This window comes from Arvicola amphibius, chromosome 14 (genome assembly GCF_903992535.2).
Source record: "Arvicola amphibius chromosome 14, mArvAmp1.2, whole genome shotgun sequence".
NCBI classification, from domain to species: domain Eukaryota; kingdom Metazoa; phylum Chordata; class Mammalia; order Rodentia; family Cricetidae; genus Arvicola; species Arvicola amphibius.
The window spans coordinates 19,939,958-19,966,906 of record NC_052060.1 but is presented as its reverse complement, the minus strand read 5'-3'; the positions used below and the strand labels follow the sequence as shown (position 1 = coordinate 19,966,906).

At 42.1% G+C, this 26,949-nt stretch overlaps 1 protein-coding gene and 1 long non-coding RNA gene across 5 annotated transcripts; one reads left to right on the top strand and one right to left on the bottom strand.

Moving 5' to 3' along the window:
- Positions 1-233: 233 nt before the first annotated feature.
- Positions 234-26,949, bottom strand: Clcc1 (chloride channel CLIC like 1). 4 transcript variants are annotated; one of them, XM_038311982.1, is made up of 12 exons: positions 26,814-26,949; positions 18,076-18,214; positions 17,544-17,645; positions 15,307-15,414; positions 10,330-10,551; positions 9,769-9,909; positions 7,552-7,645; positions 5,222-5,319; positions 4,713-4,859; positions 3,444-3,785; positions 1,745-2,024; positions 234-558 (listed from the first exon to the last, which is right to left on the bottom strand). In XM_038311982.1, the coding sequence occupies exons 2-11, from the start codon at positions 18,202-18,204 to the stop codon at positions 1,776-1,778; spliced, it is 1,632 nt and encodes a 543-aa protein (XP_038167910.1). In that variant the 5' UTR covers positions 18,205-18,214; positions 26,814-26,949; the 3' UTR covers positions 234-558; positions 1,745-1,775. The 4 variants fall into 4 exon arrangements, with proteins under 4 accessions (XP_038167910.1, XP_038167911.1, XP_038167912.1 ...); XM_038311983.1 differs by having other exon boundaries at positions 1,750-2,024; XM_038311984.1 differs by having other exon boundaries at positions 18,076-18,205.
- On the top strand, positions 6,931-9,256 carry LOC119801403. Its single transcript, XR_005283181.1, has 3 exons — positions 6,931-7,181; positions 7,331-7,486; positions 8,765-9,256. It is a non-coding gene; the product is annotated as an uncharacterized LOC119801403 (long non-coding RNA).

The following is a 26,949-nucleotide window of genomic DNA, read 5'->3' as shown; positions in this document are numbered from 1 at the left end:
TTATTTCCTAATACTGCTATATAAGACTTACTGTTGGGAAAACCAGAAAATCATGTGTGAACTATCTAAGCAGAAAACATATACAAATTCACATAAGCATGCAGGGCACTGGGTAGGCCCTCAGCCACCATTAGACTTTGCTCTGCCAAGTTAATAACGTGAGTTTACATGACAATGATATTGGGAAGATCATTTATTCATTAAGAAAGCAAAGACAGCACACCATATCAAAATCATGTAAAAAATAAGTGTTTATTTTGTATTTACAGTGACTATTATTAAGACCCTGTAAATGTTCAACATTATTCCATTTTAAAAAGTGCTTTTAACAGCTACCTACCCTGTTGTTGTTACTTTCTTAAAAGTCAGTTACAATATGCTTAGTCTCCATGACAAACACTTGCTAGTCAACTGGAACAAGCCTTCTCTCTTCTGCAATCAGCTGGCCTTGATATATTCACTTGTTTTAGTCAAGTCTTCCCTGAACGACTGTAATCTTTCGAGAACAGCATGTTGCTTTGCTGACTGTCCAAATAGATTCCACTCCCAAACAGTTATCTGCAATGAGAAGTGCAAAGATGAGATTGTTAAATGTTTTAGAAGTGTGTGTTTCTGGATTAAAAGCAACAGTAGGGCCCTTCCTTTCCGGAACATCTGTTTCAGGAGTTATTTCTCCTCAGAATTCTATCAGAGCTCACAATACACGTCCCACCTTGGGAGTGTTATTTACCAGTTAGGGTGAATGGTCCAGACCACAAAGATAACTGCTGTACAGATATTGAGTCTAAATATATACCTAAGTATTACAAAATGGAATAGCACACATTTGTATAAAGAAATCAGTCAGTTGTTCTGAATATCCTTGCTGAAAACAGCCTGCCTGATCATTTCAACCCTTAATTCCTGAGTGACGTCGATGTTAGGGAAGCAGCTGAATAAAATGTGCAGTGTGGATGTAGTTACGACAAAGGACACCTGAGTTCAAAGACTGCTACCCAGGGACTTGTACAAAATACAGAAATCGCTTTTTTTAAAGGTTCAAAATGGAGAATGTATTTTAAAATCACAAAATGTTGATTTAAAAAGTGCTGACTGACAATCTGCCCACAGTTAATACATCTTATTTTCTATGTAAGCTCTTTGAAAACTAGAATTGCATTTAGCCCAGACAAGATGGTTTGCCATAATAAAAACTGAATAGCACCAATTGCTAGGTTCTCAACATGGAAACTGGATCTTTATAAAAGCAGCGCTTCGTGGTGGAGAATAAAGCCATTCTCAAGTCACTGATGAAGTGAGAAACTGAGAAAGACTGATAGCACCAGGCCATCCTCCACCAGGCTTGTCTTAGTGAGACCTAATGTAAAATGTATGACAAGCAGGCCTGTTAACCAGAGTCACATTGTTCTGCATAGTTGGGTTCACACGGTCATATGTATTCTGCCAGCCTGCATTAACAGCCTTTGCAATGCAAAAACTGACTAAATCAAACCAATTACTGTTAACTAGGTTTCACAGGACCCTCCACCAGCTAACATACACTTTGATTAGTTGCTTCTTCTAAATGCCAGTTAAACTTGACTTACTATATTTGCCATAGCATTTGTCTGAAAACATACTAAACCCTGTTCTAAAATTATGAGACATCTTAATAGGTAAGAGATACTGATGGTCTGTAATATTAAAGTTGGCAGCTTTGTAGTAAATACCAACATATTTTTAGGGAAGAATGAAGAGTTAATACTTTACAATCTTCAAAGATGACTTCATGTTCCTTAGCCACATGGGCTGCTGACAGGATCAGTCACACATGTTGCAGTTCCTGGGCTGTGTGTGGCACCTCCCTGTGGGCTGCACGCAGAATCTAGCATCATCGGGGCCTTCTCCACTGTGGGTGAGACTTCTGCAGTCCCTGCACCTTGGCCAGAGACAGTCTTGGCAGACTGGCCGTGTTCTGTTGGGGTGCTTTCTCCTGGGAGTCCACCAATCTCTTTGAGGTTTGTATTCACAATGGATGATTTATGCTTTAAAATACAGAATTATATTTTAACTACTTAATAAAATATAAAGAATTCATTGCCAGTTCTTATCCAAATCTATTGTAGTGTGCTCCAAACATTTTAAAATCCCGATTCTTGAGCTGCATCATAACTGAAGCAGTTAAGCCTTACAGAACTGTACATGGAAGGATGGGGACACTTAAGGTCTTGTAGGTAGTCTACAGACCCTGCTTAGGAGGTCTAAAGGGTTGGCTACCAGTAACGATGTCTCCTCCTGCCTGGTGAGAATAATCTCATGTGAGCCTGTTTTAAGTTCTAGGTGCTGGGAATAAAGAAGAAGCAAAACAAAATCTGCTCCCATAGGAACCCACACTTGGGTGGGGCTGAACCATCTGGCGTACAAGAGTATGACATTTGAAGTACAGGCTACATAGAAAAAAATGAGGTTGGTGCTAGACGGATTATGATCAGATGGCAGATTAAGATGACATGAGTAAACGCTGAAGAGTATGTGCACAGCATTTTAAACTGAACAACAAAAACAAGACCCTGTCACCAAGGTTCAATGAGCAGAGAGAGCAGGAAATGATTGGTAAGGGGTTACATGTGGGCATGGCAGAGCAGGGAGTTCCCAGAACCACTGTGGTGGATGGCTTTCCCTGCCAGCTGGGACATCACTAGAGGGGCTTTAGAATGAGTGGCAGGTGATAACAGCTATAAAAGTCAGAAGGGACAGTCTCAGGGTATTTAGCTACATTAACATCCGTAGAAGAACCCAATGCTATTCCTGTTATTTCCAGAGTCTCTTGTACTTACAGCTTTTTCAACAGTTTCTAGTTGAAACTCAAACATTACAAATGACAATACCAATTCCTATCGTGGGCAGAAATAGAAATGGCCCTTTAAAAACACCAACAGTAATGCCAAAAATGTAGTTCAGTGGCTTAGCATGTGAGAGCCCAGGTTCAATACCCAGGACTGCTGAAGAACTCATCATCTTGCAGATAAAACGTCCAGTCCAGCCAACCGTGCTACTACTTTCTTCTATACTATAGTATCAATAGGGATTCTGTTAAGAGAAAGGGAAAGCAGGGAGGGCTTCTGATCCCTGCCCAGCCCTCTCTCCCAGGCTGGGCCATCAGAGCTCTACAGCCAGCACACTTAGGCCCTCTGGGAGACCCTCTCTGATCATGTCAAAAGCAGAAATTCCAGTCAGAATCGCTTGTTGATTTCACAGGAAATACCACCTGTTGTAACGAATACAGTTAAATGGTATTTAACATAAGTAAATCTCATCTTCTGAGGATGCTGGACTGGTGACAAAATGAGAGGAAAACAATCACTGCACTGGTGACCGAGCTGACGGGGTAAAGACCAACACATCTGTAAGGAGCTCTTGGGCCTAGAGTGAACAGGCAGCAGAATACACAGTTGCTGACTTACGCTGGGTACCACTTCTGGATGCTCTTGTGCCTCTGTGTCAGGTAAATCATATGCCCGGAGCACTTCAGGGCTCTTGTTGCCAGTGTGAAATCTCATATCAACGTGTCTCTGTCTCAAACCATCTCTGTTACACACATGCATCTTGTCATAAGGGCCTTGCTCGATGGAGCCAGCGTGGCCCCTGTAACAGAAATCTGCATCACCTGCTCCACCATGGAGTCTACAGTCAAGTTGCTTCTGCTGCCGTCTGTCGGCTGGCTCGAGTGCCTGGGGAGGTTCTCTTTCAGGACCACCCAAGTGTCTCAGCATAGGAACTGACTTTCCAGCACCGTAGCAGAAGCTCTGTAAAGAAAAGAAATATTCTGAGGATTTAGTGATTGATGGACAGGTAATCAAGTAGGAACTATTTTATTCAGGGTTTAACAAAGCCAGCTGTCTTAGTATTTGTGGACATAAAAATGTTAAATTCACTCTTTGATTAAAAACTTCTTCTTTGGACTAATAGGCCCAAGTAGCCAATACAATGTACTAAAAAACAATATTAAGTAAATATTTCAATCAACTTGACACACTCTAAATACATAAGAAGAGTATTTTTAGACCTAGAAATTTAAATTAGACAATTCTAAAAATTTCAGTTTAAAAACCTGGTTATTGCTCCTATTTCTATTCATATTCACTTAGAGAAAATGATAAAATTATTAATTATTGAATTTCATAATCATGCATGCACCAAGGCAAACCCAAAAGAGAACAAGTCAGTCAGTGCATACAACATTGTAATTCCAAATCCCTGGGGAGTCTTCATTTTTGATTCATATAGCAAGTGCTTTGGGAAGGTCATGGCCATAAGTAACAAGATGATGAACTAACTATGGGAGAAGTACAAGCACTATTTTTAGTAAATATCTACTCTTGGACTCCCCCACCCAAACTGATTTTCAGTGCACACAGCCACTCCTCCTACACCCCTTTCTGTTCTGTTCTGTGCTGCAAAGCTCAGACTGGGATAAAGCCTCATTTCTCTGCAGAGGAGGCAGTCAGCCAACTTCCTGTGTATTCAAGTTAAAGCTAAAAAGGGCTACTCTAAATCATTACTGTGGTGCCTACAAACCCAAGAACTACTGGTTAAAAGAATACATACTATCTCAACTTATTAAAAATCACCTTACACCTCTGAGCACAGTATATTAAACCAGACATTTCAAACTGCCTTCTCTGTCAAACATCACGCTTGTTAACTACCAGCAATCGGGCTAATGTACTAACCAGAACAGCCAATGCCATAATCACCAGCACCGGAATCTGCAGTAACACTGGAATCTCCTTCATGAGTGCTTTAATGAATTCACCAGTTCCTTTTCCAATGTGCTTTAATGGTTCTGTTACGAAGTTAGTGAATGTAACTGCCAGAGCCTAAAACCAAAGGTCAGAGCAACTTCTTCAAAACACTGAGATATCCACATGCAAAACTTCACCATGCACTAAGGCTCAAATTACAAATTAAGATGCGCATTTCTATGGATGTGTATGTGTGCTCTGAGCGCGGGTCTCTCATACAGCTCAAACCATGATCTAACCAGGCCTTGACATCTATCCTCCCACCTCTCTCCCAAGTGCTAGGATTACAGGTATGCCACCATGCCCGCCTAAATTTGAAAACCAATGTTTAATGAAAGTACTTTTCCCCTAGGACAAAGGTTTATTATTAATCCTATCAATCCTTTATGCAGGCAAAGAGTTTGTGATATTGTAATTATTACAAATATATTCTATACCTTTGTTGGCGGAACCAACAAAATAGGGTTGATTAGTAAGAGCTCATAGTACTTTTGGCACGAGTCATCCTTATAGGTCCATGAACTTCTAAACCATTCTACACAGAGAAACAGACAAAACAATTAAAAACAAAGCTGTATTTTTCACAAATGAAATTACTTTGGTTTTAACCATTCTTGCCCACCCACCAGTAAATTTTTGAGTTGTTTTATATTTTAAATAGACTCTCTATAATGTTAATTATTTCATATCAAGTCCAAGATCATACTTTCAAAATCCATTCAAATTCAACAAATCTTATGGAGACAAAAAAGGTCTACTTTATAGATTTCCAAAAAGTAAAGAATTCGGTTTTTTTGCACACAAATAAACGTAAGTAGAACTGAGACGTGGAAGACTGGTGGGCTAGTGCCCTCCTGCTACCAGCACTGCCACAGCTGTGCAAAACGCTGTAACCGGGGGGTACCTACTAATCTCTATCTCAAAATTCCACTTTAAAAAGTCAACTCTGACAAATTGTTAAGACAGAAGAGGCTTTTAATTAAGAATAGCTAAAGCAGTCTTATGCACGTTTGGAAACTAGCCTGCATTAAAGGAGGCGTATTGTCTCCTGAAGCCAAGAACCCAAGTTTTAATCCCACAATTTAAAGGGGGTGACTGGGGACTGGAGCAGGATGAGGGCGAAGGGTACCTGTAGCTCTTGCATAACACCAGATTCAGTTCCCAGCACCCCATGGTGGCTACAATCATCCATTAACTCCAGTTCCAGGGGATCTGAAGCCTTCTTCTGTTGTGGAATATTATTTTAAGATGTGTTAATGTTTGTTTATACTGTGGAATATTTGTTTAATGATGCAAAGGTGTGCTGCATTCTTTTACGTTGTTTAACTCTGTGAAGCTGTGATTCTTTGCCTTTCTAAATCACCTGACTGGTCTAATAAAGATCTGAACAGACAACAGCGAGGCAGGAGAAAGGACAGGTGGGGCTGGTGGGCAGAGAATAAATAGAAGAAATCTGGAAGAAGAGGAAGGAGCAAGAGAACAAGGAGAGGAGGACACCAGGGGTCAGCAACCCAGCCACACAGCCAGTCAGAAAGGTATACAGAAACACAGAAAGGTATACAGAGCCCAGAGGCAAAAGATAGATGGGATTATTTAAGATAAGAAAAGTTGGCTAGAAACAACGCGCTAAGGCTGAGTATTTATAAGGAGTAAGATTCCATGTGTGATTTATTTGGGAGTTGTGTGATGGGCCCCCCAAAAGCTAAAAGAGTAAAAGTACCAACAACATTCTTCTGACCTCCTTGGGCACCACGCACACATGTGGTCCACAAAAATACATGTAGGAAAAACACTGAACACATTAAAAATAAATCTAAAAGAATTTAAGTTAATTCTGGGACCTACTTGTATAAATCTATCCTGTGTCAGTGAGTACAGACTTGTGTTTATAAAGTGTCTTTGAACATTAAACCATTATAGGCCAGATTTCAACAGTTACAGTGGTCAATACTAGTTGAGAACTGTTATAAAATCTGGAAGGATAAAAAACAAAATTTCACTTAGTTAAAAAACAAAAACTAGCTGGGCAGTAGTGGCGCACGCCTTTAATCCCAGCACTCGGGAGGCAGACAGGCGGATCTCTGAGTTCGAGGCCAGCCTGGTCTACAAGAGCTAGTTCCAGGACAGGTTCCAAACTACAGAGAAACCCTGTCCCAAAAAACCAACAAAACAAAACAAAAACAGAAAAGTAAACTGTAGGAAAGTTATAAAATAGTTTATGTCAATCTAAGAAGATTGCAGCTAAAATAGCTCTAATTTTATCTCCTTGATTTTAGTAAACTTCTAAGGACCTAGGAAATACTGTGGACTAGATGATAAAAGGTGGCCCGGGATCTAATCTAGTCTAACACCACACAGACACGGCTGCTTCCTTCCTGTGCGTTTAGATGAATTTCAGTAAGTCACTGCTTTTTAAACTTAAGAATGTATGTTATGTTCGCTTTCGTTTGTTTGTTTTTGAAAAGGGAATAAAACCTGCGGGTAGTTCATAAGGTGGGCAAGATTCTAACACAGAGCTACCTCTCATCCCTTTTATCTTGGGACAGGGTCTTGCTAAGTGGCTGAAGCTTGGCTCAAACCTGTGAGTCTCTGGATTCTGTCACCACCCTCCTCTGGCCCCGCTGCATGTGCTTGTGTATGTGCTTACAGTAAAGACAGCCACGGGAAGCCTCCTCTGGGATCCCCTCATTTTGTCATTATCGGTGGGTTTGTTTTCTCCTTTATCCTCAGAAATTCTACTTAAAATGGTGACGAATGATCCCCTTACCCCAGAGACTTCCGGTCCAGTCCATCTTCTCAGCACACACATTGTTCAATGGCGCCATCTTGGCAACGCTAGCCTGATGCTCAGCAAAAGCTACCTGGTCAGAACAAGGGAGATGCTGACTGTGAGCTCGCAAACAACAAAATGTGCCCAACGTTTTCTCTGTCATTTATCCAAGCAAGGCTTTGGTGGGTTGTAGTTTTTAGGTTTTTAAAGTTTTCTGAGACAGGGTCTCCCTGGCAACCTTGAAACTCACTCTGTAGACAGACTGTCTCCTGTCTCTGTCTCACTAACGCTGGGACTAAAGATCGCACCACCATATGACAACTAAATTAAGAAAAACATTTTAAAAGACGAGTTATTTTCAGCTCACAGAAAAGCACATGTTTTTTTTTCCCCTTTGTTTTTTGTTGTTGGGTTTTTTGTTTTGTTTTTGAGACAAGGTCTTTTACAGCCCAGGTAGCTGAAGATGACCTTGAACTCTTGACCCTCCTGCTTCCACAACCCAAGCACTGGATTACAGGTGTGCATTAGCATAACCAGCCAGAAAACCAGTCTCAAGGCCTTACATCATCTTTGTACACAATTATGACGAAAGAAAACTATTTTTTTTTTTTTACAAGACTTTTTGTTGTTGTTTTTCAAGACAGCGTTTCCATGTGTAGCCCTCAAGTCCTGAAACCCACTTTGTAGACCAGGCTGGCCTCAATCTCAGAGATCCACCTGCCTCTGCCTCCCAATGATTAAAAGGCATATGCCACCACCGCCTGGCAAGACAGTTTTGAAAAGGAGTTCACATATAGTTCATGCCATGACTGAAAATATGAAGAATTCAAATTGTTCTATAGTTAATAAAATGGAGCTTTGCTCTGGGTAGGTTTAACAGAGATGGGTACTAGCCAATAAACGGCTGACAAACTGATGGGATTAAACACGCACCGCCCTGTGCACGGCGCTCCCACAGGCGGCCTCGCGTCACTGAGAGGGTGTGCACAGTTTCTAGACAGTGCTGTCTGTGATCACATCACTGAGAGGTGTGCACAGTTTCTAGGCAGTGCTGTCTGAGGGTTTCCAGACCCAAGCCTTTCTCATCTAGGAGCAGGAGTAATCTTCATGAAACCACACCCCGGGGGAGCTCACTAAGGTCACGAACACCCATCAAGCACCTGGTCTTCCACCAAGGCCTATGTGTTAATGTGTAGGTGATTTGTTTCAGGACCACAGAACCGCTACACTGGCTTCATCAGAACTCACTGAAGACCCTGATTCCCTCTGTCGGAAGACTGAGATTAGAATGGCTCTTCAGTGATTAGACTGTCCTGCTAACAACAGTCCTTTCAAATTTCTGCAAACTCACTCTCATTGTGGAAGATAATTAAAATGTTGGGGAAAAAATACCTCAAAAATACCAACAGGCCAAATGTCATGACATATGCCTTTATCCCAGCACCGTGACGCAGGAAGAGCCAAGTTCGAGGCTAGCCAGTCTGCATTATCAAGACCCTCTCTCAAAAAAGTAAAAGTAGATAAAAGTTCAACAATTATTCATAGGTAATAAGACTATAAGTAAATTTTAAAAAATAGTTTACCTGTATCTTTGTTTTCTAATTTCTCCACAGTGACCATACCTAACTTTTATATTCAAAAAGCCTAATTTTTAGAGATAACATTTTCTATAATTTTGGTGTCATTTCTTTTCTATTTTTTTTTGGTTTTCTTGGTGGTTATATTATTATTATTATTATTATTATTATTATTATTGTTATTGTTATTATTATTATTATATTTGAGACAGGGTTTCCCTGTAGTTTCTAGAGCCTGTCCTGGAACTAGCTCTTGTAGACCAGGCTGACCTAGAACTCAGAGATGCCTGCCTCTGCCTCCTGAGTGCTGGGATTAAAGGTGTTTACCCCCCCCCCCCAGCTATTTTTAACAAATATAATATAAATTAATTTCCCAAATTACACGTTTCTAAACTATGTCCATTTTGCTCTGTGATAATAAAAAGTAGAGCCACTTTTCTTCACTAAATGATCAGATCCCCTAAACCCAAGTGGCTGATAATTACCAATTTATTTATTCCCACTACTGATAATCCAACCATCTGAGGCAAGACTGCTCTAAGAGTATATTATAGTCTCTAGTTACTATGAATTTACATTTAACTAAAAAATAAAAATGAAAACAAAAAATAATAATAAAACCAAACTTATTCAATACCTTATATAGATATACCCAATTCCATCCCACACTGAAGAGAAAAATGATAATACAAATGCGTCTCAACTGTGTGTACCAGCGAATATATGTCCACAGTTCTGTAGCCACCAAGAGCACAATGCAGAGCAGACACAAGAGTACCTTGAAAACAGAAACAGGAATCAGAGTCACTGCTAAGTGGTCTTCCCCACCAAAAACCACCAAATATCAGTTTAAAAAAAAAAAGGGGGCTAGACTAGGCCGTGAAGGCAGCTCAGCAGGTTAATGCACTGCCATCAATCCTGAGGAGCTGAGTTCAACCCCAGGGCACACAGCAGAGACAGAGGACCGAATCCTATAGTTGTCCTCTGCACACACACATACATATCATGCATACAAAATAAATGTCATTTTTAAACAGCCTTAAAAGAATGAGACTCAAACAAAGTTATTTGTACAATTTCACTGCTTATTCATCCCTGTAATGAGGAACTAAGAACTAAGAACAGGTTCTCCATTATGCTGGAGTTTCGGAAGGGTTTTTCCAGCGGAAGCTTCCATGCCACCCTCATGGCATCTTACCATAAATGCATTATATGCATCCACTCCAAAAGAGTCTTCAAATCGCCACTTCCATGCTTCTGAATCATGGCACTTAAAATTGATTAAAATATCACTTAATGCGTCATCCAAGGCTCCTGGCTTCAACTCCTCTCCACTGAGGAACTTCTGTATCTCCAATAGTGTTTGTCTTGTAAGGATAATCTCAGCATCATAATGCACATCAGCTTTGTTTTCATCAGGCTGCATCAGTTACCAAAACACAAACAACAGAAAAATAACTGCATTACTACATTATTCAATGAAACAGTAAAACCAATCTGGGCCAAATATGATTTCATACACCTGCAATTCCACCTCTCACAGGAGGATGTTGCAAAGAACTTCGCGTTCAGGGTTAGCCTTGGCTACATACAGAGAGCTTATCTCAAAAAATAAAATACTTTGGAACTTAATATAATAAGGTGTAAATAGTTCTATGTGCCGGCACTACTTTTAAAAAGTATATTAATTTGTAGTATTTCATAAGTATAATATATCTTATCCTCAAAGGCTAGCATAAAATCCAAACATATGTAAGAAGCACTAAAACATTGCAGAACTCTAAAAACAAAGACACCAGACGTTTCATGAAGGAGAGTCGGTCTCACTGTGTAAAGTGCACAGGTTCTACACAGCCACTCGCAACTGCTGGGCCACAGTCCTACAAGAAGCACAGGGTTAGGTTCCTGTGCACCTCTGCAGGGCAGTCCCACACTAGCTCAGAACTGAGTATAATAAAGGGTTTTTTATTTAGGGGCAGACTCACAGATCAACAGTCCTTTGCACAAGCAGGGAACAGGAACCAAAAATTAAAAATAAAAGAAATAGAGTTTAAAATAAAGCCATGTAAAGATGGAAAATACACAGAGAATCTGGATGCTGAATATTACTGTGTTGTCTTTGAATTGTTTGATAGCTGAGGAAGGAGCCATTGCTGCTAAAAGACATTTGATTATAAATGCTGCTGGATTAATCTAACATAATTATTTTGAAAATGCCCTGACTTCAAAATTTAAGTCAAAAGATATATCTCTTTGGAGAAGAGGTTTTGCTTTTGTTTCCACAGGAAATGAGAGGCTGGGAATTCATTCTGGGATAAGAAAAATCAAGTCTGATCAAGAAAGACCCCCTGAAAAATCTCCGATAGGAGCAGATAGCCCAGATGGCCCAACATTTCAGAGATCTCTGTTGGAGTTTCCTCTGAGTTCTACATCCAGTACAGCCTCAAGACTGCTGACTGAGATGATCAAACCTCACAGAATGTTCCAGTCAGGATTTGACTACAATCCTACATTTTCCTTAGGTCCCCATAAGATTATCAGTACTCCCAAACAGCAGAAAGTAGCCTATAAAATTACGTCCACATTCCCCCAAAAAATGGATTATGAATGTTTGTCTTTGTTTAGAGTGTTGTTGGTTAAAGTTGTTGTGGATACTGGTCAGGAAAAAAGCTAAACAAAGAAGGTAAGATTCAGAGTTCTTGTTTTGAAAAGAAAAAAGCAGAAGTACTGTGGGACAATGGTCTTGTACCCTGTAAAAATTTGTCACTTGTATTGGTTTAATAAAACATTGACTGGCCAGTAGCCAGGCAGGAAGTATACGTGGGGTGACCAGAATAGGAGAATTTTGGGAAGAAGAAAGGTTCAGTCTGCAGTCATCACTCAGATGCAGAAGAAGCAAGATAAGAATGCTTCACTGATAAAAGGTACCAAGCCATGTGGCTAACACAGACAACAATTATGGGTTAAGATTTAAGAGTTAGTTAATTAGAAGCCTGAGCTAATAGGCCAACCAGTTTAATGTAAGTGTCTGTGTGTCTCTTTGGGATTGAATGGCTGTGGGCCCAGGCAGGACAGAAACCTCTGCCCTGGTCTCTGATCAATATATAACACTTGTCAACTGATCAATATATAACTTTGTTTCTGTTGACACCTTAATTAAAAATATCAGTGACTCATTACCACTAAACACACTGCCAAGAGCCCTATAATTCATGCCCAGATGAAGTTTATATAACATGCTTTTCTTGTAGGGCACATCATAGGCTTTTTGCATGCAGGGACAATAGATGGTATTTCACATTTCGGAGACATCCCAAATGATGTAATTAAACAAAGAAATCCCTTCCTACCCCAAAGTGTGCAAAACATAGCATGTAACAGGCCACACTGAATGTAGCATGTAATAGGTCACACTAAATGTAGCATGTAATAGGTCACACTAAATGTAGCATGTAATAGGCCACACTAAATGTAGCATGTAATATAATAGGTCACACTGAATGTAGCATGTAATAGGCCAGGATAAAAGCAATGATTTACAGTATTGGCCCTGAAACAAAGCAGTGAGTTTTGTTGTTTTGTTCTGCCTTACTAAACCCAGGGCCTTGGACATGCTAGGCCATAGTGTTACCTCTGGGCAGAAACCCTAGCTCCAATTTTCTAGGTTTTTTAAAATCTATCTATCTATCTATCTATCTATCTATCTATCTATCTATCTATCTACCTACCCATCCATCCATCTTTTTTTTTTTTTTAAGAATCACTCTTTCAGTTTAGGGAATCAAGACATGATGAGTTGGCACATGTACAAGAATGACCACGGAAATACCTCAAATAGGGGACGCTGAGGTGACTCAGATGGAAAGCACTTTCTCTGCATGAACGAGAACCTGAGTTTGGATCTCCAGCACCCACACTAAAAGCCAGTTGTGGGAACGAAAACCCAGTCGTCCCCCTGAGAACAGACACAGGAGGATCCTGGGCTTGCTGGTCAGCCAGTCTTGCCCAGCTGGTGAGCTCCAGTTCAGGCAGAAATTTTGCCTCAAAACATAGGGTGGAAAGTGATTTGGAAGACACCCCAAATTGATCCCTGTCCTTCCCATTGTGAACACACATGCATGTATATACACACACACCTTAAAAATGATAATTTTTTAAATCACGAAGGATTGATTTTGATACGACAAATTTTAATGAATAGGTAAATTCACAAACATGGAAATTGCAAAAAATAAGACACTGCATCTTTATGATTCAATTTATGAGTTCCATTTGCTGACACTATTGTCAGCCTAACATTTAAAAATAGAAACATTTTTTAAATTATTTAAAAATAAAAATAGAAATAGAAAGCTATCCTTTTATCAGTGCAAGTTCACTGTAAACAACTGACATTCATTGACCAGTTGATACATAATTTGGATTTTAGTTTGATTTTTGAGACAGAATCTTATTATGACTCTCAAGACAGTCTCAAAGCAGTGATCCTCCTGTGTTAGACTCCTGAGCACAGGGATTATAGGCATGTGCCAGTACACCCAGGCTTTACAGTCTGAATGCTCAATGTTGCCCAAAGGTCCACGTGCTAAGGGCTTGATGCCCAGGGTAGCACTACAGCCATGTGGTCGAACACTTAGGAGGTGGGACTTGGTGGGAGGAAGTTAGGAGTATGTCCTTGAAAGGAATTGTGGAACGGGATGTTCCTCTCTCCTTCCCTTTTGCTTCCTAGACACGACATGGAAAGGACATTCCACTACATGCTTCTAGCCATGAGTATCTGCTATACCTACTAAAGGCCAAGTCTTACACTGGAATGTCCAAATCATGAAAAGTTTGTCCAAACAAACCTTACTTTTTCCTTTTTTTTTAAATTTATTTTTTGTTGTTGTTTTGGATTTTTGTTTGAGAGAGGGTCTCATGTATGCCATACTGGCCTTGAACTTGCTAAGTAGCCAAGGAAGACTGAAATACTGATCATCTACCTCCAAGACTCGGGGACTGCAGCATACACACCAAGGCCTGGTTTATGGGGGGCTAGGGATGGAACCCCAGGCAAACACTATCAACTAGGGTCCTTTCTCAGGTATTTTGTTATACTGAGAAAAAACTGCCTAACAGGAAATTTCCTGTGCTCAATTTGTCTGCCCATATACTACAGCTGGAATGATACAAAGATTTGTACAACCCCTGCAAAAGAATGACAGGCATATTTCATATTTTTATGGACTACATAGGATTTTATCTCAAAAAAGAAAAGAAAAGTTAAACCTTTGAGCTGCTTTTGGTGGCTGGAACGCATGGCCAGACCAAACAAAAGTCTGCCTCCAACCCCTAGACCAATTCTGGGGTTGCATAAACAATACAGAAAAAATACCTCATGCACTTACAGATAAGCTTTGGATATACTCTCAGCCTTCCGGCTAAGAATGTGTAAAAATGAGCTCTATAAGTATATTATAAGATACAAAATTATAAGTCCTCATCATGTGTTGATTTCCCAAACTGAAACAGTGATTCTAAAAAAAGAATGAGATAATAAACAAACAAACAAACTATATGGAAAGCTGGAGCTGGGGCTTCTCTATGGTAACACTACAGCCTAGTGCGTGCAAGACCCTGGGTCTGCTCTCAGCACTGCGAAATAACACAGGACTCCCACCATCCTAAGTACCATATGCACATGATACACAATTCCAAAAGTAAGGCCTACCCCAGTAACCAGCAAAGAGAAAGACACTGAAAACACACTTTTCTTATCCTCACGGGAATGGGAAAATGAGAAGAAAGGTTAGGACGAGATTCTGTCCCTAGGGGACAGCAGTGCAGTTGATGGAGCTAGTCCTCAGAGGTCTCAGCGAAGACAGCACCTTCTGTACTGCTCACCTCCACCAGCCCCACTGTCATGCTGGATGCTTCCTATAGTCTTGTTCACACAGCGTTTGGGGAAAGGGTGAAGCAGGTTCTTTTCTACTAAAGCACAATGAGGCCCTATTACTTCCCCCCGCCATCTTTTTTGGGGGGAGACAGACTGAGCCAGAACTAGAAATTCTCCTGCCTCAACCTCCTGAGTGCTAACACGACAGATGTGTCACGTGCATGCACAACTTCTTACATGATGTGAAACAAACAATGAAAGTATCTGCTACGGGTCGGTATCATGTCCTCAAGTACTTACAAGTCCAAGCTTGCCGGCTTCAATTAAAATCTTATTTAGGTATCTCCTAAACACAGGGTTGCTTTGACTTTCATAATCTTTCATTTTCTTCTTCTCACAAACATCCACCTGTAATCATATAATAAAGTCAAGCATCAAAGGCTAATTAATGAGAGGGTCAAGTTCTAGTGCTGTGGAAGATTAACTGAAGATGTGTTACATTTGTTTATGCTGTGGAGCATTTGTTTAATGATGCAAAGATGTGTTGCATTCTTTTATGTTGCATTTGTTTGGCTCTGTGAAGCTGTGTACTTTGCCTGTCTAAAACACATGATTGGTCTAATAAGGAGCTGAACAGTCAATAGCTAGGCAGGAGAGAGGGATAGGCAGGGTTGCAGGCAGAGAGAATAAATAGGAGGAGAAATCTAGGCTTGAGAGATGAGAGGAGAAGCAAGAGAAGGAGGAGAAGAAAATGCCAGCTGCCAGCTACCCAGCCACACAGCCAGCCACGGAGTAAGAAGGGAAGAAAGATCTATAGAATAAAAAAAGATAAAAGCCCAGAGGCAAACAAAACATGGTTAAAGAGAAATGGGATAATTTAAGTTAGAAACAAGCCAAGCTAAGGTCAGACATTCATAAGTAAGAAAAAGTGTCTATGTATTTACTTGGGAGCTGGATGGCAGGCCCCAAAAACCTTAAAAAAAAAAAAAAAAACAAACTAACTAACAAAACCAACTACTTTCTGGCCTGGTGATGCTCTCAGAATGAAGAGAAACATCTGGCTGTTATTTTTTGTCTGACAATGTATAGGATTTATTTTAAGTATGCTTAAAGAAAGGGCAGAGTGCTTGACCAGGACACACGTGGACCTCAGTTAACACTCTTACTGTCTCACAAGATGGACACAGTGCCCATTCTCTCTGTCTCCTCACTGTCCCTATCCTCACCCCCTTCTCTGCCCCCTTGACACTGCGCCACTCCTCAGTGACCACAGACACCCTCCCTCCCACTCCAGCCCCTTTCCATGCCGCCCCATCTCACGGTCTATACAACCAAGAGTAGTTACCACCTGACCAGAGAAAACACTCAAATCCCTTAACATCCATTTCCTTTTAGAGAAACTCTACATTTAAAAAAAAAAAAGTGGTGGAGCAAGCCCTTAATCCCAGCGCTCAGGAGACAGAGGCAGATGGATCTCTGTGAGATCAAGGCCACCCTGGTACAGAGTTCCAGGACAGGCTCCAAAGGTACACAGGGAAACCCTGTCTCAAAAAAACACTAAACAAAATGTTAAAAAGCTTGAAAAGAAGAGCTCCCGGGCTGGAGAGATGGCTCAGAGGTTAAGAGCACTGACTGCTCTTCCAGAGGTCCTGAGTTCGATTCCCAGCAACCACATGGTGGCTCACAACCATCTGTCATGAGTGCCCTCTTCTGGCCTGAGGGCATACATGGAGGCTGAACACTGTACATATTAGTAAAGTAAATAAATAAATCAAAAAAAAAAAAAAAAAAAAAAAAAGAAGAGCTCCCCACACTAAATTATAAGCACTGTTCACATGTGGAAGAACAACTGCACAGCCTTTAATAAGCCAATTTCCTCATCTGCTCACCTGTTCCACTGCAGCAGTAGGCAGTGATAACAGTCAAGATAAAAGCTATTCCTGTACCAACAAGTTTATACTCTCACAAACAATTACAATTAATGTTATTACAAAAATAGTAAGTACTATTTTATAAGACAAGATGTAACTAAATTATATGGATAAAAATATACAATTGTATAGAACACAGAACATTACAAATATAATAATTAACAAAGACAAAAGGCCAAGTAACTGTCTCAGGTCGACACTGCTGTGATGATACGGCACGGTCGAAGCAAAGGGTTTATTTGGCCCCACAGCACTGATCACCAACGAAGGACATCAGGACAGGAACTCCAGCAGGGCAGGAACCAGGAAGCAAGAGCTGATGCAGAGGCCATGGAGAGGTTGTTTATTGGCTTACTCCACCTGCTTTCTTCAGAACCTAGGATCACCAACCCAGGGGTGGCCTCCCACAACGGGCTGTGCCCTCTCCCATCAATCGCTAAAATTAAGAAAATACCCTACAGGCTTGCCTACAGTCCCATCTGATGGAGGCGTTTTCTTAATGAGGTTCCTTCCTCTCAGATGACCCCAGCTTACGTCAAGCTGACAGAAAACTAGCCAGCAAAGTAACTAAAATAGTTAATTTGTAAATGGGAAAAAAAATCCAACCTTGTGAGTTAAAGAATCCAGTCTGTGCAAGCAGTCTGATAACTCCTCGGCATTTGACAAGTCAGGGATAGCTTCCTTTTTCTCGGATGTATCATATTTCATCTGAATCAAAGCAGAGATTTTATTCTTAAGGCTTCAGTTGTACAGACAGGTCTCAGTGAATAAAGACTTAAAGCATGACTATCGTTTTATGACTTTGCTTCTTAAATTCTTCACTTGCATCAAACCACCAACAAGTAAGAATCAACTATATATGCTAAGAATCAAAACTAAACCGGTTTACTCCTTGATGGGCATTTATATCCAAATTCGAACAGAAATAACCAGATGGGTGAGTGCTTGTTTATCGCCTGAAGGCCCTAGGTCCAAGCCCCAGCATGGGAAAAAAAAGGGAGGGAAAATATCAAGAAAGTACCTTGCATAACTACTGATCCTTTATATAACTCTTAAAGCTCTGTACAAACAACAACAAAACTGGACAATTCCCATCATGGCAGATAAGGTCTTATCAGTGTATTTAAATCACAAATACCTGAGACTTTCTCATGGTTCCTGAAGCAGCGTCATAATTAAGCATATCTGTGGGGTCAATCCAGTCATCATCATGAGCATGACTAGTTATCAGCAAAAGACATTCACAAAGGAGCAGCAGACACAGCATCCTGAATAGGCTTTAAAAAAAAAATCAATGAAATACTAGATTTTTAAATAATTATAAAAATTACTTCAAGAGTTAGCAGTTAGCTGGGCAATGGTGGCGCACGCCTTTAATCCCAGCACTCGGGAGGCAGAGGCAGGCGGATCTCTGTGAGTTCGAGACCAGCCTGGTCTACAAGAGCTAGTTCCAGGACAGGCTCCAAAGCCACAGAGAAACCCTGTCTCGAAAAACAAAAAAAAAAAAAAAAAAAAAAAAAAAAAAGAGTAGTTTCTGAATAAAGAACATAAAGAATGTGCACACATTAAAAAACAAACCCATAAAATGGCTTGGAGAGTAGCAGCTAAAAGCACTTGGCTATCAAGTGCAAGGCCCTGGTTCAATTCCCAGCACCTCGTAAACCAGGCATCATAGTGTACACTTGCAACTCTCAAGGCAGATGCAGGAGGACCCCAAATTTAAGATCTTCCTTAGCTGCATACTAACTTTGAAGCCAGGCTGAGGCATGATACAATGATACAGTATTTTTTTTAAAATACAATAAAATGATATTCACATCGAAATACACACACACGCACACACACAGTGGTCTCATTAAATTATAAGCATTTTTACATGGTGCTGTCATTTTACTCCTAGTTCTTCTATATGTAAAAGATACATGACCACATAAGAACCTGTATGAGAATGGGTACACACATTTTCAAATTAGTCAAAAAATAGAAAAGAGCCCAAAGTCTATCAACTACAAAATGGGTAAATAAAATGCAGTATTCCCATACACAACAATATTCAGGCATAAAGATAACGGATTGCTGATGCTAGTCTACAACATAAATGAAACTTTTTTTTTTTTTTTGGTTTTTTGAGACAGGGTTTCTCTGCAGCTTTTTTTTTTTTTAAGAGCCTGTCCTGGAACTAGCTCTTGTAGACCAGGCTGGCCTCGAACTCACAGAGATCCACCTGCCTCTGCCTCCTGAGTGCTGGGATTAAAGGCGTGCGCCACCACCGCCCGGCTAAATGAAACTTTTTAAAATGTGTTACAAGAAACTAGTCAGACAGCTGGGCAGTGGTGGCGCACACCTTTGGTCCCAGCACTCAGGAAGCAGAGGCAGGCGGATCTCTGTGACTTCAAGGCCAGCCTGGTCTACAAAACGAGTTCCAGGACAGCTAGGACTGTCACACAAACCCCACCTCAAAAAACAAAACAAAGGGCCTGGTTTGTTGCATTTTAGTATATTCACAGATGTGTCCAACATCACAGTTTTAGAGGGTTGTTCATTACTTGTACCACTCAGAACAATTCCCAAAGCCCACCCTTACACACGCATTAACTGACTTTCTGTCATTATATATTTGCATATCTGGACATTCATTCTCTGCATAGCCCTGGTTGTCCTGGAACTCGATCTGCAGACCAGGCTGGCTTTGAATTCAGAGATTCACCTGCCTCTGCCCCCGGAGTGCTGGGATTAAAAGTGTATGTCACCACTGACTGAGGTTTGGTTTTTTTTTTTTTTGGTTGTTGTTGCTGGTTCTTTTGTTTAGTTGGGTTTTTTAAGGTATTGGGTCTTGCTATGTTATCCAGACTAACCTCAAAATCCTGGGCTCAAACTATCCTTCTACCTCAGTCTCATGATTAGCTGCCACCATGACACTCAGCTTCTGAATTTATTTCCTTATTTACGTGTGTGTATGTGTGTGCGCACAAGCACCCACCAAAGTCTAGGGACAACTGTTTGAGAGTCTGGCCTTGCCTTCCACCTTGCTGAGGCAGGGTTTCTCTTGTTCCTGCCACTGTGTCGCTTACCTGTCTAGCTAGCCCGTGAACTCTGGCCAGTTCTGCCCGTTGTTGTTACAGCACTGGGATTACAGAAGCACGTCACTGCATCCAGCTTTTACATGGGTTCTAGGGACCGAACTGAGGTCCTCAGGCTTGCCAGCAAGAACTTTTACCCCTGAATTTCTTAAACGGTAATCTTATTTATTTTTTTTTTTTTTTGGTTTTTCGAGACAGGGTTTCCCTGTAGTTTCTAGAACCTGTCCTGGAACTAGCTCTTGTAGACCAGGCTGGCCTCGAACTCAGAGATCCGCCTGCCTCTGCCTCCCGAGTGCTGGGATTAAAGGCGTGCGCCACCACCACCCGGCTTAAACGGTAATTTTAAACGAATGGAGAACACTTATTCTGTCTCATGGAGCGGAATACTACCTGATTGTATAGTCCAAAAGTCACGCTGGTGAGATGGCTCAGCGGGAAAGACCGTGCCATACAAGCCTGGCAACTTGAGTCCAAACCCAAGAATCCATGTAAGGTGGAAGGAGAGCAGATCCCCTCTGAATCCTGTCCTCTGAACCCATATGAGCATCATGGCACAAATGCCCACATACACATCACACACACACACACAAAATTAAAAAAAAAATTAAGCCAACGAAATGAACAAATTACATAGAATGTGCCTTATAGCACAATACAATTTGCTAGAAAACAACTATTTCTTTTTAAATTTCCTGTGCTTATGTATAGTGTACGCATGTGTGCACAAGTACTGCCCCACCTGTGTACATGCTGAGGCCAGAGGCTGGCATCGGTACCCTCTACTGCTTTCCACTTCAGTGTGGAGACGGGCTCTCCCTGAACCCGGAGCTCATCAGTTTAGTCTCTAGCCAATGAAGCACAGCGAGCCTCTTGTCCCCAACCCCTGACCCAGTGCTTCAGTTACAGGCATGTGCCTCTGGGCCTGGCTTTTTACATAAATTCTGTGATCTAAACCCAGATCTTCATGCGTGAGCAGCAAGCACTTCACCCACTGAACAACTTTCCCAAGTATTTTCATCAGACCCGCCTCACTAATTTACAAACATCATTTACTGGGAGAGGGGTTACATATGTGCCACAGAACACACGTGAAGGTCACAGGACAGCCTACGAGAGTTGGTTCTCTCCCTCCACCACGTGGGTTTTGAGATCTGAACTCAGGTCCTCTTAACTCACCAGAAAGGCCTTCACCAGCTGAGCCATCCTGTCAACCCTTCCCCAGTTTTTTAGCAAACAATTTTAGGTTGTTTTTTTTTTTAAACAAATAGTTTCAAAAGGTATGGAATTAAGACGCAAATGAGGGTCTAGTGAGAGGCCCACAGTCCAAGAGCACTTGCTATAACTCCAGAAGATCTGAGTTCAATTATCAGCATTTGCATTGGGTGGCTCACAAATGCCTGTAACTTCAACTTCAGGGGATCCAAGCTACTCTTTTAGATTCTGCAGGCATCCACATCCACATGCATATACACCCACATGACACCACCTGTTTAAAAAAAAAGATAAAAGCCTGTCCTAAATTAAACACTTGTTTGTGCTTTCCTGCTACCTTGTTCATTATTCTAGCAAAACGCAGTGAACTGGACCCTAGACTGGTCTGTCTCTCCCATCAGCAAAGGGCCTCTCAATTATGCCTACACACGGATCAGCCAAAGGGCTCTAAAACACCCACAGCCCTGGCCACTTTCCAGCATCTCCAGGACTGAAGCCCAAGCAAACGGATTTATAAGGCACTATGGGTGAGTTCAGTGTGCAGCCCAGGTAGAAAACCACAGCACTGTGCGAACACCTCTGTGAAAGGGAGTGTCTTACCCACACCTAAACTTCCCACTTCCCCATCCATCTGCCGAAGGCCCAGCTCCTAGCCTTGTGGCTGGCAGATCACTCAATAAATGCTTTCTAAGCAAGTGCAGAGGACTCAAGCCTTAGCAAGGAGTCAAAGTTCAGAGAATGGAGGAAGCCCATCTGATTAGGAAACTCCAGGGAGATGCCACAAAAGAACGGCAAGGTGAGTAGAACTTGAAGTACAGGGACCCTTCTAGTAGTGCACGACAAGGAAGAGCAAAGTACACACTGCAGAAACTGTGAGCCAAGGCTGAATGGTGGGATAGGGAGATGAAGCGCTTGGCTGTGAGAACGGCCCCGACTGTGGAAAAGAGCACCCCGCTGTTTTATCTGAGTGTCTACTTCAACCAAGCACCAAATTTAATAATAGACGTTGAATAGTTTTCTTCTAAGATGAAAAATGAGACAAGAGAACCAGGCATGGCAGCATATGTATTTAGTCCCAGCACTGGAGAAGCAAAGGCTGGACTACATGTGAGACCCTGGGGTAGCGGGCGCTTGCACAGATGGCTTAGAGCACTGGTTGTCTTTTGGAAGACCCAGGTTTGAATATTAGCACCCATGTGTCAGCTCAAACCACCTGTAATTCCACACCCAAGGGATCCAACACCTTCTTCTAGCCTCTGCAGGCACTAGACACACATGTTACATAGACATACATGCAGGCTTACTCATGCACATAAAATTTTTAAAAGGAAGCATAGTAGCGAATGCCTTTAATCCCATCACTCTGGAAGAGGCAGGAAATTTGTGAATCTGAGGCCAGCCTAGTCTACAAAGTAAATTTCAGGACAGACAGAGAGCTACATAGTGAGACCCTGTCTAAAAACAAAACAGTGGAACTGGATCCCCCAAGAAGAAATTTAGACATAGACAAATTATAGTAAGACAATGTGAAGGCACAGGCCAGTTATAATCATTATGTAAGGGCTGGAGAGCTGGCTCAGAGGTTAAGAGCATTGCCTGCTCTTCCAAAGGTCCTGAGCTCAATTCCCAGCAACCACATGGTGGCTCACAACCATCTGTAATGGGGTCTGGTGCCCTCTTCTGGCCAGCATGCATACACACAACTATTGTATATATAATAAATAAATAAATATTTTTTTAAAAAAAAATCATTATGTAAGCTCCCTCCTCTCCACTGACACATTCTCTTCCAGGGAGCCAGGCAGCCTTACAAGCGTGATGAAGCCTCTCCCCAAAAGTGGTAACAATTGCTGAGGGGAGAGGCTCTTCAGTAACACAGCTTCCTCCAAGGGCCTCCTCACAGCTGGTATAGTGTACCTTGTCCTTCTACAGATGCAGCTGCCCCAGTCAGTCACCCATACACCATAAGTAACCCCAATAAATTCATTAGTCACTAAGCTAGACTTCGATGGAATTCTTTTTGTCTGTCATTGCTCTCTTTATCTGGGATAAATAAAAATAGTCTTGTCAGGGAGCTGGAGAGATGGCTCGGCAGTTAAGAGCACTGGCTGCTCTTCCAAAGGTCCTGAGTTCAATTCCCAACAAACACATGGTGGCTCACAACCATCTGTCTATAATGGGAGCTGATGCCCTCTTCTGGCATGCAGGCATAAATGCAGACTGAGCACTCATACATAAAATAAATAAATAAAGATTTAAAAGAGTAATCTTGTCAGAAAAAGTCATGCAACCAAAGCCAAGCGGCCTCTGAAGACAGCATCCGGGCCACACCTTCTTCTCAGTTTCCTTGGCCTAAAGAACCATCAGAAAATTGGTCTGTTACTTCAGCTGCCCAGTTTATGATTACTATGCCAGTCCTAGAAAACCAATACAGAATTCTTTAGTCAGAAAAGACCGGAAGTCTACAATCCATAGGCTCCTTATGATGATCACAGGAATGAACCAAACACAGACATATATTTTATATTTAACTAAATATTAACACCATCTCATATTCTGGAGAGAGAAAAACTATGTTTTATTTCTTAAAAAAAATAAGATCCTTAGAAGAACTACATGCAGAAGAATGTGGAGACTTAACTAGAGTAATAGGTAAGAAAGAAAAAACAAAGCAAAGTGAAGACAGCAAGAAAAGGGCTGGAGAGATGGCTCAGGGGTTAGAAATACTGGCTGCTCTTCCAGAGAACCCAGAGCTCCACTCCCAGCACCCACATGGCAGCTCAGAACTGGCTGTAAGTCCAGTTCCAGGGGATGTGGCACCCTCTTCCGGCCTCTGCAGGCACAGCATGTACACGGTACACAGACATGCACAGGCAAAAATGCTCATAAACATAAAGGGGGATCTTTCCTTCCTTCCTTTTTCTTTTTGAAAAAGAAACCAAGAAAGGGCTTGGCAGAAACAAGTATTAGTCATATTTGGCACTTCAAAAAAATTCAGTAAAGCCTGAGAAAAGGTCACTGGATGAGTTAACCATTTACTAAAAAAGAGTAATAGGGAGACACCTAATTCTAAAGAGTTAAGAAGTAGGTGAGAGCGTATAACCTGAACTGAGACTCTGAAAAGACGGGAGTTTATACAATCAGGTCACAGGAAAGGTGCCCTGCGCCCCTTTCATGAACACCACATACTTCATTAATAGAAAAATGAGAAGACAAACTGTCCCAAATAAGCAGGGAGGGGAGGGTGGAGGTAAAGGAGATTTAGAAAACATAAGCTATAGCAGGAACAATAAAAACCTAGAGACAAATATTGAGGGTTTCAACCTGAAGATCAGAAAAGCAAAGCAGTCAAGCCACTAGAGAGATCTTACCTCTACCAAGGCTCAGGCAAACAAAGGGATGCTCCACCAACCTCAAACTCCACCCTCCACTGAGTTCCTGTCTCTTCCCTGTTATAGTCCTCTCTCCGCCCAGCCATATCGCTCCTGTCTTCACCTCCCTAGTGCTGGGATTAAAGGTGTGGGATCCCAAGTGCTGGGGTCACCTTTGTGTGAGCTCTGTTTCTCTTTTAGACAGATTCAATCTTGTGTAGCCCAGGATGGCCTTGGACTCAGAGATTCATCTGCCTGTCTCCTGAGTCCTTTAACCAAAAGTGTGTGCCACCACTTCCTGGCCTGTATGGCTGCTTTGCCCTCTGATCTTCAGGCAGCTTTATATATAAAAACACAAATAACAGACCACTCTACAAAGCAGAGGGTATTATATAAAGGAAGGTGACTGAAAGTCTGACAAGCGTCACTCACAGAGTAACCACGTCACTTTCTCCAATAATGACCAGCAGGTGCAAAGTTAACAAAGACTACAGCACAGCATGATGGGACCAGAGGGTCAGATACCACTGCAGAATGATGGGAAATCAAAAGAGGGGAAGGGATGTGAAAGAAAACAAAACAACCAGCTGGGAATTCAAGGCCTCCTCCCAGAGTCCTGTGGTCACTAATTTAAGGCCACAATATACTGGCATTCCATTTGTATTTTACTTATTTATTTATTTTGGTTTTTCGAGACAGGGTTTCTCTGTGGCTTTGGAGCCTGTCCTGGAACTAGCTCTAGTAGACCAGGCTGGCCTTGAACTCACAAGAAGATCCACCTGCCTCTGCCTCCCGAGTGATGGGATTAAAGGTGCGTGCCACCACCGCCCGGTTTCATTTGTATCTTAATAAATCTTGCCTGAGAATCAGAAAAGCAAAACAGCCACACCTGCCAGCCTTACAGACCAGACAGTAACAACACACACCTTTAATCCCAGTAGCCACATTAGCTTGCCATAGAAACCAGGTGGTAGTGGTGCACAAACTTAATCCCCGAACTAGAGAGTATTATAGAGAAGACAGTCCTGGGTCTCATTCTGAGATTTCCTGGAAACAGGATCACCATTGTCGAATTGAGGTCAAGGTAAGAGCCAGTGGCTGGCTGCTTTGCTTTTCTTTCAGGTTGAACCTCAATATCTGTCTGTCTCTAGGTTTGTTTTTTTTAATTTTATTTTGCTTTTTTTCTGGGTTTTTATTAATTGTGCTTCACTAGAACTCTTTGAGAAAAAAAAATACTTAGAACTTGGCCGGGCAGTGTTGGCACACGCCTTTAATGCCAGCACTGGGAAGGCAGAGGCAAGTGATCTGTGAGTTCCAGGCCAGACTGGTCTACAGAGCGAGTTCCAGGACAGGCTCCAAAGCTACACAGAGAAACCCTATCTCGAAAAACCAAAACCAAAACTTAGAACTGATCTTGCACTTCCTCCAAAGATGCATCTAAACCTGCTGCGAGCTTATTTTAAAAGCAAGTTTCTGAGCTGTGGCCAACCTGAACATATAAAGAGGCTGGCTCAAAAAACAAAACACCACAAAAACATCGTATGTTGCTTCAGTTTATCGAAAGAACCTGTGTTATTCTACTAGAGGGCACTAGTCTGTTTCTACCACTTTCACCATTTTTTGTTTTGGTTTTTCGAAACAGGGTTTCTGTGTAGCCCTGGCTGTCTGTCCTGGAACTCACTCTGTAGACCAGGCTGGCTTCAAACTCAGAGATCCACCTGCCTGTGCCTCCCGAGTGCACCACCTCACCTGGCTGAGAATTTGTATTTCTAATGTGTGCCCAGACGATACGGGGAATCGCTTGTCTGGGCACACATTAGAAATACTTCAGTGTCACGGAGAAAACCTAGCTTGATTTCGCAGCCAGTCATAAACACACAGGCTTACGGCATCTTCTAACTTTATAGGCGAGAATTAGATTTGGAGTTTTACACCATTAACTACAACGAATATACTTGCTTCCTGGCCGCCAATATTTGTTGCAGGTTATGCCTCGTTTTCAAAAATAAGATCTAAGAGTGCTCTTCCCTAGGCTGCTCAGCATTCACAGGGCAACGGAAGGTGAGGCAGGGGAATGACTGGCGGGCGCTATCCGCCCGCCTAACACGGGGCAGGGGCTCGCCACAGGCCCAGGCCCAGCCGCCGGCCCACCCTGCACCACCTCCCACGCAGCCCCGCGGGTCACCCCGACACGCTTGAGCGCACCCACTCACTTCGAGGGCGTCCGCCTGCCTCCCCACAGCGACCGCTGCCAGCCCGGACGCGGAAGACGCCGACCCGCCCGACCTCAGACGCCGCGCGCTCGCGCTCTGCTCCAGCACCGACTCATCGACTCGCTCGGCCCGCGGC

What these genes read in the sequence shown, in the direction of transcription:
- Clcc1 (XM_038311982.1), bottom strand. Translation starts at nt 18,204, where the DNA reads ATGCTGTGTCTGCTGCTCCTTTGTGAATGTCTTTTGCTGATAACTAGT. An exon ending in CTGGACCGGAAGTCTCTGGG is followed by an intron (nt 5,320 to 7,551) that starts GTAAGGGGATCA and finishes TTCTCTGTGTAG; the next exon opens with AATGGTTTAGAAGTTCATGG. An exon ending in TTATGGCATTGGCTGTTCTG is followed by an intron (nt 3,786 to 4,712) that starts GTTAGTACATTA and finishes TTTTCTTTACAG; the next exon opens with AGCTTCTGCTACGGTGCTGG.